Source organism: Abramis brama (assembly GCF_963993115.1).
Source record: "Abramis brama genome assembly, chromosome: 16".
Lineage (NCBI taxonomy): Eukaryota > Metazoa > Chordata > Actinopteri > Cypriniformes > Leuciscidae > Abramis > Abramis brama.
The window spans coordinates 20,805,791-20,820,139 of NC_139978.1; the positions used below are offsets into that span (position 1 = coordinate 20,805,791).

Sequence of the window (14,349 nt, forward strand, 5' to 3'; positions counted from 1 at the left end):
ATACTGTATACTTGTTAAATATCCACAGTGTCTTAGGATATAACTTGTATGCTGAAAGTTGTATTTTAAAAGAAATATCATCATACACTGTTTGTTGGTTGGCCAGAGGAGAACTGGCCCCCCCGACTGAGCCTGGTTTCTCCCAAGGTTTTTTCCTCCATTCTGCCACCTGATGGAGTTTTGGTTCCTTGCCACTGTCGCCTTTTTCACCTTTGATGCCATTGGCTTTTGGCTTGCTTAGTTGGGGACATTAAATGTAACATTTAATTGAATATTTAACAATAATATTGATCTGCCTGCATTGAGACCATTGTATGAGAACTGAACTGAGCTGGACGATGACATCACGGTTTTGTAAGAATTGAGAAATTAGGAAATGCCGGACAGTCTGGTTGAAGAGCGACCAGACCCTGAGAGAGGAAAAAGGACCTCTCTGGAAATTAGCATTTAAACTCACCATTTGTGAGGCAAAGTCACATCTCTCCCCCTCTTCCCCACTCCCCCTCTCTCATGCTGAGACCACATGTAAATCACCCAAAAATCCATATGGTTTAACGTTAACAATTATCATCCAGTTTTATACATGTTTGGTATCATTTAAAATGTCACAGTGCGACTGGTAGGTACAAATGTCTCATTTCCAAATAAGTAAAACAAAAGGTAATAAGGTTTTTAAGAGTTTAGGGATAACTGACACACAAAGGAAGGTGGTCTCCTGGCAAATGGTCTCACACCCCCAAAAGGTGTAACCTCTGAATGCAAATTTCCATTGTTAAAAGATGTTTCCAAGTGAAAGAGGTCCTGACTATATAATGAAATGCAGCAGGGGATTCGGGGCCTTTCTGTATCTCAGATTAGCCCGTGAGGCTGAGAATGAGAATGAGCCTCATGTTTATCTTAATGTTGGGTTTGCATCTTCTCTCCATTCAAGAGCATTTGATGTTTTGTATCAATTATCTTTGCATTGATTATGAAATTGGCATGATACATTTACCTGACATAATAAATTGTTACATTTGATTATTCTAACTGACTTTGACATTATTTTCATTAAAGAGTTAAAAAGAATAGTCAAACATTGGCTCACATTTAATGATTCACAGATATCATTAAAACCTTTTCATTTATGGAGTCAGATGAAATAACGAGAGAATACATATTCAAATGTATTGCATTTAATCAAAAAATACTTTGCCTCGAGAAAAGGACAGTAGCCTAACACGTAAAGACCTTCCGCGCTGGTCGGATGCCGGTTTTGGGCCGATCGAGCACGAGCTTACGGTTTTCTCCAGAGCGGCTATATATATATATATATATATATATATATATATATATATATATATATATATATATTATTATATAATATAAAATTAATAACATTTTTACAACAAAAATTAAACATTACTGAATTTACTTAAGCTGGACTGTGACGCTATTTTATTCTGGAAACAAACTTTGATGCATTATTTTCCTGTTATCTCTGTAAAGCTGCTTTAAAACAATGGCTGCGTTCGAAACCGCATACTCAATGAGTAGGGACTTAATTTCAATAAGTACTTACTTAACGAGCGCTAAAAGAGTAGTACTTTATAGCCAAATCTCGTTGAGTATGAATGCGATCCGGACATCATCCGCCATGTTGACGTTATCATGTGACCTATGACGTTATCACAAGCGCAACAATTTAAAAGTTATGAGCAACAGGTGCACCGACATCTGATTGCATCAGTACAACCTAACTAGAACGGTTTTCATCAGCGTCTGAAATGGTTGGCATGTCTGCAATAGTTAGACGAATGTGTGCACAAAAGAGACGTCGGGCAGCTGCTCGAAGATCTTGCCTTTGGAGAAGACTGATGATTTTATACTCAAACAAAGCAATACTACTTAAAAAATTAAGATTACCCCAGAATGAATTGCATAGCCCACCCCAACACTTATGCACAATAATAATGACAAATGCTGACAAACACGTAATTATATAACATTTTCTTAATGAAAATTATATATTTTGGTAAATACTGTTGTATTGTCATATGACATAGCTATGCATGAATACACACTAGACAAATGCAGCTGATGTGAATACATACATTTTTATTCAAGCAATGATTAATGCATGAATTCATGAAATGAATATTTTATTTACTGACAACAATATGAAACATGAATAAAAATAAGTAAATGAATGAATAAAAGAAATCATCACAATAAATAAATACATATACAAGTCAATACCACATGAAACATCGCTTTATTCAAGCTTTTTGTTCTAACAAACTATCATGTATTTACAGGCGGTGAACCCCACATCTCACTGCCATCTCAACAGAGCTGTTCCCATTCTGCGGCTTTATTTTGATGAAGCAGCTGACCACCGTGCCCACCTTCGCCTGTCTCTGCCGTCCATCATGTCCCTGATTGCTGCAGTCAGACTGGAATCTGACTATGGATGGGAAAGGGACATCGAGGTCCTTGTGTTCCTGCTCTGGCTGGCCCATGCAGCATCTTATACAGGGTGGTGTCGCAGACCTTCGATATCCCCAAGACTTCTGTGCATGACATTGTGCACAGAGCAAGGCCATCATGGGAATTTTGAGGAGGGTGATTTGCTTTCCGACCGGAGATGACCGGTGCCAGTGGGAGCAGGATTTGCACAGCTGTCTGGGTCACCAGCTTTCAGCTGGGCAGTTGGTGCAATAGACGGCTGTCATATCCGTATCAAACCTCCAGCAAATAACTCCCACTGTTACTTCAACAGGTAGCTGTTTCACTCCATCCAACTCCAGGGCCCAGTTTTTCAAAAAATGTAATCTGGATCAAATTGATGGTTTGCTATCCAGGATCACATGATCCATTTTACTTTTATGCCAGATCACTGTGATCCAAATACCAAATTTCAGGATTACCAAATCCTGTTTACTAGAGCCTTAAATGGAACCAACAGTGTAGCCTACTGGCTTAGTAAAGAACAACAGTTGGCAAAATACCGGTGGCCACAAATAACCATTGTTTATTTTAATCAAATAGATCCCAAACCGAGTTCAAAGTTCTGAAAAACCCAAAGGGCAGGTTTGATCCAGATCAAATTTAAGATCGGATTACATGATTTCCAATTCCATTTCCAAGATTTGATCCAATCCGTGATCCGAAATCCCACTGGATTACTTTTGAAAAACTGGGCCCAGGCCATCACTGATCACCGGGGGAAATTCCTTGATGTCTTTGTGGGATATCCTGGGTCTGTGCACGATGCCAGGGTGCTGAGGAACAGCCCTGTGTATTGCTGGCATCCTTTATCCACCTGCAGGCAAGTGCATCCTCGGGGATGGAGGCTATCCTTGCCTGAGTGCACTCATCTGCCTCATCACCCCATACAGAGAGCCTGTATAGAACCCTGTGCAGGCTCGTTTCAACAGCAAGCACTTCCGTGCCCGCAACATCGTGGAGAGAGCTTTTGGGATGCTGAAGACACGCTGGCGCTGTATTTTCTTCAAGGCCTTGGAGGTGAGCCCTGCTTTCGTGCCTGAGGTTGTTGCGTGCTGCGCTGTACTTCACAATCTCGCTCTAGTCAATGGGGACATTGTTGAGAATATTAGAATATTAGTTCACCTCAACATATAAATACAGCCATTATTTACTTGCTTTCATGCTGTTAGATCCCTCTGTTTTTTATTGTTTAAATACAAAAGGGGATTTTTGTCAAGTTTGTTCTGCTAGTTTCATACAATATCAGTCAATGGAGCTCAACTTTCAGAAGCTTCCTGGCATTATTTGATGATGCTTTTGAAGCTTCTGAAAGTCCATTGACTGGTATTGTATTAAACCAACAGTACAAACCTGACCAAAATCACCTTTTGTGTTCAGGAAAAAAAACAAAAAAACAAAACAAAACAACAACAACAGAGGGATCAAACAACATGAAGGTGAGTAAATAATGACTGAATTATTTTCTTGGGTTCACTAACCCTTTAGTCACTATTTTACTGTGTGTAGTTAATGCAAAACTTAAGGTAGTTTGTGTAAACAGTCTCAAATTCAGCTTAGTTCATGGAGGGCTATTGTCCTGCAGAGTTTTTCCAACCCTAATTATACACACCTGAATCAATTTAAAGCAATGAATAACTGACTACTTGAAAATTACAGACAGGTGTGTTGGAACTGAACCCTCCATGACCTGCCTTGAAAATCCCTGCATGAGCTCTGTATGCATTTAGAAGTCATATACAGTTTTTCTCAGTTACTAAAACCCATTGGCTGAACAAAGTTCTCAGTTGCCTGGACTCATTTAGCTAATTGTGCATTTCACATGGTAAAACACAATTTGCAGATCTCACTTAGACTTTTCAGCACAACTCTAAACACATTCTCATTCTCAAAACACATTCTGCACTCTATTGCACATGTCATCCACACTTGTAAACACAAGTGGCAACGATCAAATACAAATAGAGAACACGCGTCATAGATTGAACACAACCACTCAAAATTGATTTAACCTGTTTCAAATGATGCCCAAAGACAAGAAGAAGCACACTGATCACATGTTTACTCCTTTGATTTTAGTATTGTATACTGTAGTACAGTGCATTGTAGGCTGTATACTGTACAATGAACAAATCCTATGGCCCTGAACATTGTGCTTTCCATTTGTTAACAGTACTGACTGCTCAATAGATTTCGACTGGTTGCAGGTTCATATCAACAAAGAACAAGAATTACAGTATCACAGAGACAAAGGACAAGTTTGTGAGATGCAGGGTACAGTACTGTAAAAATAGGGGTAAAAGGAGGAGGAAGAACAAAAAAAAAAAGGCAAAGAGCAAAGCAGAGAAGTAATTTCTGATCATTTGTGAGCTACTATGATAGAACATGTTTCCGTTCATCAAAAGATAATGACGGAAAAATATGAAATTTGTTTTGAGATTAAAAATTTACTTCTCCCTGAGAACTATATGTTTTGAACAACTTGTTTTCTATTTTTTGGTGTATTGTTTACTGAATGCTTGATAGTGTATATAATTTTGATCACTTTGTTTATGATTTGAGAGCAGTGTTTGATTTTGAACACAGGTAAAACTGTTTTAAGGCGAAAGTTTCATTTTGCAAGAGGAGTCAGGTTTTGTAAATAGTGCTTGAAGATGAGGTGTTGTGTTTAATGTTTTCAGAAAATGGAGCAAGGTTTCAGAAATTGTGTTTTAGCAATTGAGAAAAACTGTAATACACTCCAATAAAACTGTTGTTTTAAAGTGTTTTTTTTTTTTTTACATTACACCACACATTTACTAATTATTCATCACTCACCTAAAGGATTATTAGGAACACCATACTAATACTGTGTTTGACCCCCTTTCGCCTTCAGAACTGCCTTAATTCTACGTGGCATTAATTCAACAAGGTGCTGAAAGCATTCTTTAGAAATGTTGGCCCATATTGATAGGATAGCATCTTGCAGTTGATGGAGATTTGTGGGATGCACATCCAGGGCACGAAGCTCCCGTTCCACCACATCCCAAAGATGCTCTATTGGGTTGAGATCTGTGACTGTGGGGGCCATTTTAGTACAGTGAACTCATTGTCATGTTCAAGAAACCAATTTGAAATGATTCGAGCTTTGTGACATGGTGCATTATCCTGCTGCAAGTAGCCATCAGAGGATGGGTACATGGTGGTCATAAAGGGATGGACATGATCAGAAACAATGCTCAGGTAGTAGGCTGTGGCATTTAAACGATGCCCAACTGGCACTAAGGGGCCTAAAGTGTGCCAAGAAAACATCCCCCACACCATTACACCACCACCACCAGCCTGCACAGTGGTAACAAGGCATGATGGATCCATGTTCTCATTCTGTTTACGCCAAATTCTGACTCTACCATCTGAATGTCTCAACAGAAATCGAGACTCATCAGACCAGGCAACATTTTTCCAGTCTTCAACTGTCCAATTTTGGTGAGCTTGTGCAAATTGTAGCCTCTTTTTCCTATTTGTAGTGGAGATGAGTGGTACCCGGTGGGGTCTTCTGCTGTTGTAGCCCATCCGCCTCAAGGTTGTGCGTGTTGTGGCTTCACAAATGCTTTGCTGCATACCTCGGTTGTAACGAGTGGTTATTTCAGTCAAAGTTGCTCTTCTATCAGCTTGAATCAGTCGGCCCATTCTCCTCTGACCTCAACAAGGCATTTTCGCCCACAGGACTGCCGCATACTGGATGTTTTTCCCTTTTCACACCATACTTTGTAAACCCTAGAAATGGTTGTGCGTGAAAATCCCAGTAACTGAGCAGATTGTGAAATACTCAGACCGGCCCATCTGGCACCAACAACCATGCCACGCTCAAAATTGCTTAAATCACCTTTCTTTCCCATTCTGACATTCAGTTTGGAGTTCAGGAGATTGTCTTGACCAGGACCACACCCCTAAATTCATCGAAGCAACTGCCATGTGATTGGTTGATTAGATAATTGCATTAATGAGAAATTGAACAGGTGTTCCTAATAATCCTTTAGGTGAGTGTACATAGTATTGTACAAAAGTCTTAAGCCACCATTTGTTGTTGTTGCACAGTACTGTGTATGTATGTATATATATATATATATAATTTAATTCACATTAACCCAAATGTGTAAATGATCATAAGATGTTTTTGTCATATAATTCTTTTTTTAGCAAGGATTTCAAGGACATTAAGGAATCTTTCATCCCTTTCTTTTGTTTCTTTTTCTCTCCTTTCCTCTTTCTCACTTGCCTCCTGGTGCCATCTCTCTTCTCTTTCTCTTACTTCTCTTTCTTGTCTTTCCTCTCTCTCTCGTCTCTCCCATTCTCTTCTGTCCTCCTTCTCCTCCATTTCTCTCCATAGTCTCTCCGCCCTCTCAGCTGCTTTCCGCTCTCTCTCTCCTCTCTCCTCCATCTCCCGGATAAAGTCCTCTATATCTTTAGGCCTTTTCCTGGCTCTTGATGGCTCTGGCCTCACTGAGGATGAAGAGGCCACAGCAACATCCGGCCCACATGAGGCAACGAGGGCAGGAGGAGTGATGGAGGGCCTGCCCCCAATTGCCTCATCCATGGCAGTGTACCACTTCCAGGATGCTGCTGTGGCCTCAGTGCTCACCCCTGTCTGCAGACATTTCAGATCCTGCAAAAATGCACAAGCATGATACAAAAGCAGTCATTTTAACATCACAATATTTAATCATTTAATTTCTGTATTAGAAGTAACAAAATGATCTTACTTTGTATTTTTGTTTAAGGTTTTCCAATTTTTTTTTATTTTTTATTTTACAAATGCCGCTGTCACTCTGCCTTGCAGGTCCTGCTCCACCACAAAAGATCTGCAGCAAATGCAGAGAAATCAAGAATCAAAAAAGTGCTGTAATATCTCTGTTTGAAAATACAATAATTGAAATATACTACAAATAAACAATTAAATAGATTTTTGAATTATTTCTGTATACTCACTCAAAGCCTTTGATGGCAGCATTCCACTTTCCGGTGAAGAGGGCTTCATGAGCCACTCTCCACCGGATAAGCAGATGTGTGTGCTCATCTGTCCCTGTAACATCCAGACAAGATTCACGTTACCTCTGTGATTTATGAGCTCAACACTACATTTACATGTTGAGGTTGTTGCTGATAAGTAGCTTTTTATCCATCATAAATGTTCCACAATTTTTCAACAGTACTAATGGACAAATGAAATAGATGACTTATTTTTAGTTTCTTTATGTAAATGTATTAAACATGAACACTAATGAACAGTGTTGACAACAGTGAATTCTCCTAAACAATAGTACACATACATCACTCAGATGTCTATTTCATATCTATTAGACGTAGTAATCTGCAATTCTTATAGAAGATTTTCTTGCCAGATATTAAATAGACATTTAGTAATTGTATTTAAGATGTATACGGTTTAAAATGTATGCAAATCCACTTTGGAGACGTATGTGTCCTTACTGGAGCTCCTCTGTTAGCTATACATAATAAAATGTGATTTACAGCAAAATCACAAATTTGCATACTATATAGTGTCTTTACACCTTCAACAATTCAACAGTTTACTGTACAGTAGTTCAACACATGCGATTTGGTTTGTAATACTCACATTAAAACACTCTCGTCCATCCTTTCCGTCATGTTCGAGTATGACGTATCCTCTCGTGTGGCCTCCTGGGATAGAAAAGTATCCATCAATCCATGCAAGTAAAAAAAGTCTCTCACAAGAGACAGAACTGGCAGGGCCAGCCAGATATTTGTGAGCCTCAATGTTGATGCTGGGCTCTGCTTTGTAGCGGTTCAGAGCTCTGCTTGGTTCCACTGTGTCATCATCACCTGAGTCTGTGTCTGAAGCAAAGAGTAGGAGGTTTCTCTTTTTCTGTGGCTCTTCTGCAGGCTCTGGGGTAGCCGTACTGGGTTTATTTTGCAGCAGTACCTCAAGGCTGGTCCACACCTCTTCTCTGTCTCCTCTTTGAAGATACTTCAAGTCCTTGAAGCGTGGGTCCAGTGCTGAAGCTATGTTGAGCCATCCATCGTTGAGGTTTGCTTGCCGTTCAGACAGGTCCTTTTTAAAGGCAGTCTTGAATTTTTCTTTGTAGGCTGGGTCCAATCAATGATCCAAGCAGCGCGTTCTCGTCTCCCTCCTTCATTTTATAGTCGAATGGTGGCTAGAACGGCTCCAGGTCAAAGGTCAATATGGAATTGATTAATCTGCGTTATTCTTTTTAACACATTATTTTTGCTGTTATTTTGACAGCCCTAATATACAGTGAGGAAAATAAGTATTTGAACACCCTGCTATTTTGCAAGTTCTCCCACTTAGAAATCATGGAGGGGTCTGAAATTGTTATCGTAGGTGCATGTCCACTGTGAGAGACATAATCTAAAAAAAAAATCCAGAAATCACAATGTATGATTTTTTAACTATTTATTCGTATGAAACAGCTGCAAATAAGTATTTGAACACCTGAGAAAATCAATGTTAATATTTGGTACAGTTGTTTGCAATTACAGAGGTCAAACGTTTCCTGTAGTTTTTCACCAGGTTTGCACACACTGCAGGAGGGATTTTGGCCCACTCCTCCACACAGATCTTCTCTAGATCAGTCAGGTTTCTGGGCTGTCGCTGAGAAACACGGAGTTTGAGCTCCCTCCAAAGATTCTCTATTGGGTTTAGGTCTGGAGACTGGCTAGGCCACGGCAGAACCTTGATATGCTTCTTACAGAGCCACTCCTTGGTTATCCTGGCTGTGTGCTTCGGGTCATTGTCATGTTGGAAGACCCAGCCTCGACCCATCTTCAATGCTCTAACTGAGGGAAGAAAAAAATCTCGCAATACATGGCCCCGGTCATCCTCTCCTTAATACAGTGCAGTCGCCCTGTCCCATGTGCAGAAAAACACCCCCAAAGCATGATGCTACCACCCCCATGCTTCACAGTAGGGATGGTGTTCTTGGGATGGTACTCATCATTCTTCTTCCTCCAAACACGTTTAGTGGAATTATGACCAAAAAGTTCTATTTTGGTCTCATCTGACCACATGACTTTCTCCCATGACTCCTCTGGATCATCCAAATGGTCATTGGCAAACTTAAGACGGGCCTTGACATGTGCTGGTTTAAGCAGGGGAACCTTCCGTGCCATGCATGATTTCAAACCATGACGTCTTAGTGTATTACCAACAGTAACCTTGGAAACAGTGGTCCCAGCTCTTTTCAGGTCATTGACCAGCTCCTCCCGTGTAGTTCTGGGCTGATTTCTCACCTTTCTTAGGATCATTGAGACCCCACGAGGTGAGATCTTGCATGGAGCCCCAGTCCGAGGGAGATTGACAGTCATGTTTAGCTTCTTCCATTTTCTAATGATTGCTCCAACAGTGGACCTTTTTTCACCAAGCTGCTTGGCAATTTCCCCGTAGCCCTTTCCAGCCTTGTGGAGGTGTACAATTTTGTCTCTAGTGTCTTTGGACAGCTCTTTGGTCTTGGCCATGTTAGTAGTTGGATTCTTACTGATTGTATGGGGTGGACAGGTGTCTTTATGCAGCTAACGACCTCAAACAGGTGCATCTAATTTAGGATAATAAATGGAGTGGAGGTGGACATTTTAAAGGCAGACTAACAGGTCTTTGACGGTCAGAATTCTAGCTGATAGACAGGTGTTCAAATACTTATTTGCAGCTGTATCATACAAATAAATAGTTAAAAAATCATACATTGTGATTTCTGGATTTATTTTTTTAGATTATGTCTCTCACAGTGGACATGCACCTACGATGACAATTTCAGACCCCAGGCTTTATAGTTTCCTGGTTGGTGACGTCACCTGCATCTGACGTCTCGTCACACCATTGGACTGATTTTACTCGTGCCCCCTCACTTGGTGAGCTCTGGTGCCCACCCTTCTGTACTTTAATCTAAAGCAGAAAATATGGGTTCAGAAAGGCTGTTTTCACAGCAATGCCATTTTCAATGTATAAAGAACATTTTGGGCAATGGAAAGCCTCCATGGATGCTAAAGTTTCATCATGGAACCATAAATGCCAATAAATAACTTTTTTATAAGTGTTGTTTCTCTTACTATTATTTTTTACTTTATAGGGTAATTTAGTCAAATACAGAGCTTTGACTTTGAAGTTTAAGTAATACTTTAATTTAAATAAGATAAATATGGGAATATTATTTCAAAGTTCTACTTAGGGTGGAGGTATAATGATCAGCAGTGTTTGTTTTCAAGTAAAATATTTTTGAGCAGCAAATAGTTTCATTTTCTATTGTCTGAAATTGTATTGATTCTGTTGACTGATTGTTTGTATGTTAGACATACAAGACTGCCTAAACTGGTTCAATGAAGATCACACGCCCTGGTATCCTGCATCCTTACTATAAAAGATGCAATTCAAATGATTTTTACACCACAAACCAGACAATCATGGAGTCGAGAGCCTTCTGTCTGCTGATACTCTGCTGTTGCATCAATATCTGCTACCTTTATCCACTCATTCATCCTAGTAATGGACTCAATGCATGCCTGAAAAACCCATCTTCAGTAGCGCTGGAGGTTCTTCCAGGTGGAGGCTGGGATAACCTGCGCAACATAGACATGGGCCGGGTGATGAATCTGAGCTATTCCCAGTGTCAGACCACAGAAGATGGTGTCTATCTCATTCCAGATGAAGTCTTTGTCATTCCACAGAAAGTGAGTGGAGTGGAAACAAACTCGGAGATCATCATGTCATGGATGGACCAGACTAGCTCCACTTCAAACTCCATCAATGCAGAAGCTTCCTATCTTCCTTTGATCAACGGAAAATTCTCTAAAGAAAACCAACGTATTAAAACTCACCAAGTGAGAGAGAGTGCTGTAATGGCACGGGTTCAAGTAAGTCACAACAACATTTTAACAAATAATTGTATATGGCTTGAATTACAGAAACACATAACTAAAATGTTATATATACGCTATTAATGCTAATAAGTTTTTTTTCCACTTATTGACTGTGCTGAAAATTTAACAATTTTCATTTTTCACTATGATTGATCATTTAATGTCAGCATTTATACATTTTTTATGCCATAAAATATATATTTGATTTGTAAATGTGTAAAAGGTTTTAAAATAAACATTTTTATTTAGTCGGTCTGTCTTTTCTCTTTTGTTTATTTATTTTTTCAGGTCCGTAACCATCTGTACACAGTAAAGGCCTATCCGGACTTCACTCTGGACTCCCGCTTTGCTCAACAGGCAGAGGAAATCGCAGATGCTATTAATAACAATCAAACACGTCAAGCAACTTACCTGTCAGAGAAACTCATACTTGATTATGGTACTCATGTCATCATAAGTGTTGATGCTGGTGCTACTTTAGTGCAAGAGGAATATTTAAAAACATCTTATATCCAGAAAAATCGGTTAGAATTGTCTTCTATTTCTGCATCAGCAGGCTTTAACTTTTTTGACAAAGTTAATATTAATATTGGTGCCAGTACATCCCAGGGAACCTCTAAAACCAGTGGTTATCAGGGTAACATCACATATTCGTTAGTGCAGAGCCATGGTGGAGCTTTATTCTACCCAGGCATCACTCTACAGAAGTGGCAAGAGAGTACACTTAATAATCTGGTGGCTATTGACCGCTCTGGGCTGCCGCTGCACTATTTTCTTAATCCATCAACATTCCCAGACCTCCCAGCAGCAACTTTAAATCAATTAGCATTGTTAGTTTCTCAGGCTGCAGAGAAATACTATAAAGTAAACACCATTCCAGGTTGTGTAAGTCCGGAATCCCCAAATTTCAACTTTCAGGCAAATGTAGATGATGCTTCTTGTGAGGGTCCAGTCATTAATCTTAGCTTTGGTGGCATTTACCAAAAATGCACTCCATTGACATCAGATGGAAGTGCCATCTGTGATGAGACAGCACAGAAAAACCCTGCCACCGGTGATTATTCTTGCCCTCCACAGTACAACACCACCCTGTTACGCTCTGAGACAGTAGAAAGAGGTTATACTCGTAACGAGTGCCAAAAGTCCTGTCGTTCATGTGGTTTCTTATGGTTGTCTACTTGTTGTGACCCAATATGTAGGGATGTTTTTTATATCCGTCGTGCAAAAGTAGACACCTACTGGTGTTCCACAACTCAGAAAACACTTTTGAATTCTGGATACCTCTTTGGAGGTCTATATGGACCATCTTTGCAAAACCCATTGACCAAATCTTACAGCTGTCCTCCAAATTTCTTTGTCCAGAAATTTTTGTGTAGTGACATGAAGGTTTGTCTGAGCAATGATTATGTGACAGCAACAAAATCCTCTGTGCCTTTTGGTGGTTTCTTCAGCTGCCAGTCTGGCAATCCTTTTGCAATGGGTCAATCTCGCTGTCCACCTCAGTTCAGCCAAAATCTTGCTGCCATTAGTGATGGCTGTCAGATATTGTACTGTGTCCAGTCCAGTGTGTTCAGTGGTGGTCAGCTAAAACCTGTCCTCCTCCCACCATTCACAAGTCCACCACTTGTTGACATGACTGCGACAAACTCTGTTGCTATAATGCCAGAAGGTAATCTTTCCTGGGTGAAAGTCTGAGAAACAAAGACTTGGCAACTGGCAAATCCTGTTGAAATTAATCAAATGTTTGGTGTAACCTATGGTCTGATAGCTTTGATTGCTCTGGTGTCAGGAACTCTGTATTAAAATGAGGTGTTCTTACTTTGAGATGTGCTTTGGAGTGTGGCCCAAATTGAGAGTTGCATAAAGAGTCAGAAAGATCAAAAGTGAGAATACTAATTTCATTATTTTACATTACATATAAATTAATATCTTTAGCATACGCTTTTATTCAAAGCTACTTACGAATGAGGAAATTGTGTACTGTATCTGTAATCAAATCACATTGATTGGCATGTGGTGATGGGTATCAGGAATGTGCGTTTTTTCCCCTTCTATTATCATTATCCTAAGCAATATTTATTTAAATTTCATGAATGAACAAACAAATCAATAAATATATGTCCTGCATGACTTCCTGGTTGAACTGATTTTTGTGCATTTTCTAAAAGCATTTTTTTTTTTCACAATTCCTCCAGAACACTTTCATCACACATTTATTTTTCTTCTGCCATATTACAGCCCATTTATTTAGTGTAAACATGTACTTTTGAAAATATTTTGAGATGGATGAACTCTAGAACTTACAGCAAGTGGTTCTGATACAAACTGATAACAAGTCACATTTATTTTTTGATAATGATTAATGGCAAACTTTAAGTAATTCTAATGTGTTTTTTTTTAACCGGTAATAGTGCTTGTGTCAGTGAATTATACAAAAATATGCTTGTAAAGAATTTAATTTCTTTAAAAAAAACTTTTGAGTATGAGTAAGAGTAAGAGGCCACGCCACTGGTGATTATTCTTGCCCTCCAGTTCACTATCCCACCTTATTACGCTCGTAGACAGTAGAACGAGCCCACCATTCACAAGACCACCAATGGTCAGTATGATTGCCACAAATACTGTAGCTGTAATGACAGAAGGTGATCGTTCTTGGGTGAGAGTTGGACAAACTAAGATGTGGCGACTGGCAAAACCTGGTGAGATTAACTAAATGGAATTAGCATCAGAGTAGGGAGAAAAGGCTGGTGTAGCTGTTGGTGTAATGGTTCTAGTTGCTCTTGCGGTTGCAGGAAACGTGTTTTTAAAGAAAAAAAGGCAATCTTCTGGCCTCAGGGTAAGCAGAGTATGAAGAGCTTTAGAATATGGCCAAAATTAGGTGGTGTAGAGTGAGCAGTATGGGGAATTAAAACACCAATCAATTATGTTTTCTAGATAAGTGAAGTGATGTAAGCAAAATTGTAATCAATT

At 39.5% G+C, this 14,349-nt stretch overlaps 1 protein-coding gene across 1 annotated transcript; it reads left to right on the top strand.

Annotated features, from left to right (window-relative positions):
• Positions 1 to 10,923: 10,923 nt before the first annotated feature.
• On the top strand, positions 10,924 to 13,502 carry LOC311066054 (macrophage-expressed gene 1 protein-like; the record flags this gene model as incomplete). The annotated part of the gene is made up of 2 exons (XM_084087022.1): positions 10,924 to 11,373; positions 11,668 to 13,502. The coding sequence occupies 2 exons, from the start codon at positions 10,924 to 10,926 to the stop codon at positions 13,072 to 13,074; spliced, it is 1,857 nt and encodes a 618-aa protein (XP_083943148.1). The 3' UTR covers positions 13,075 to 13,502.
• Between the last annotated feature and the right edge of the window lie 847 nt (positions 13,503 to 14,349).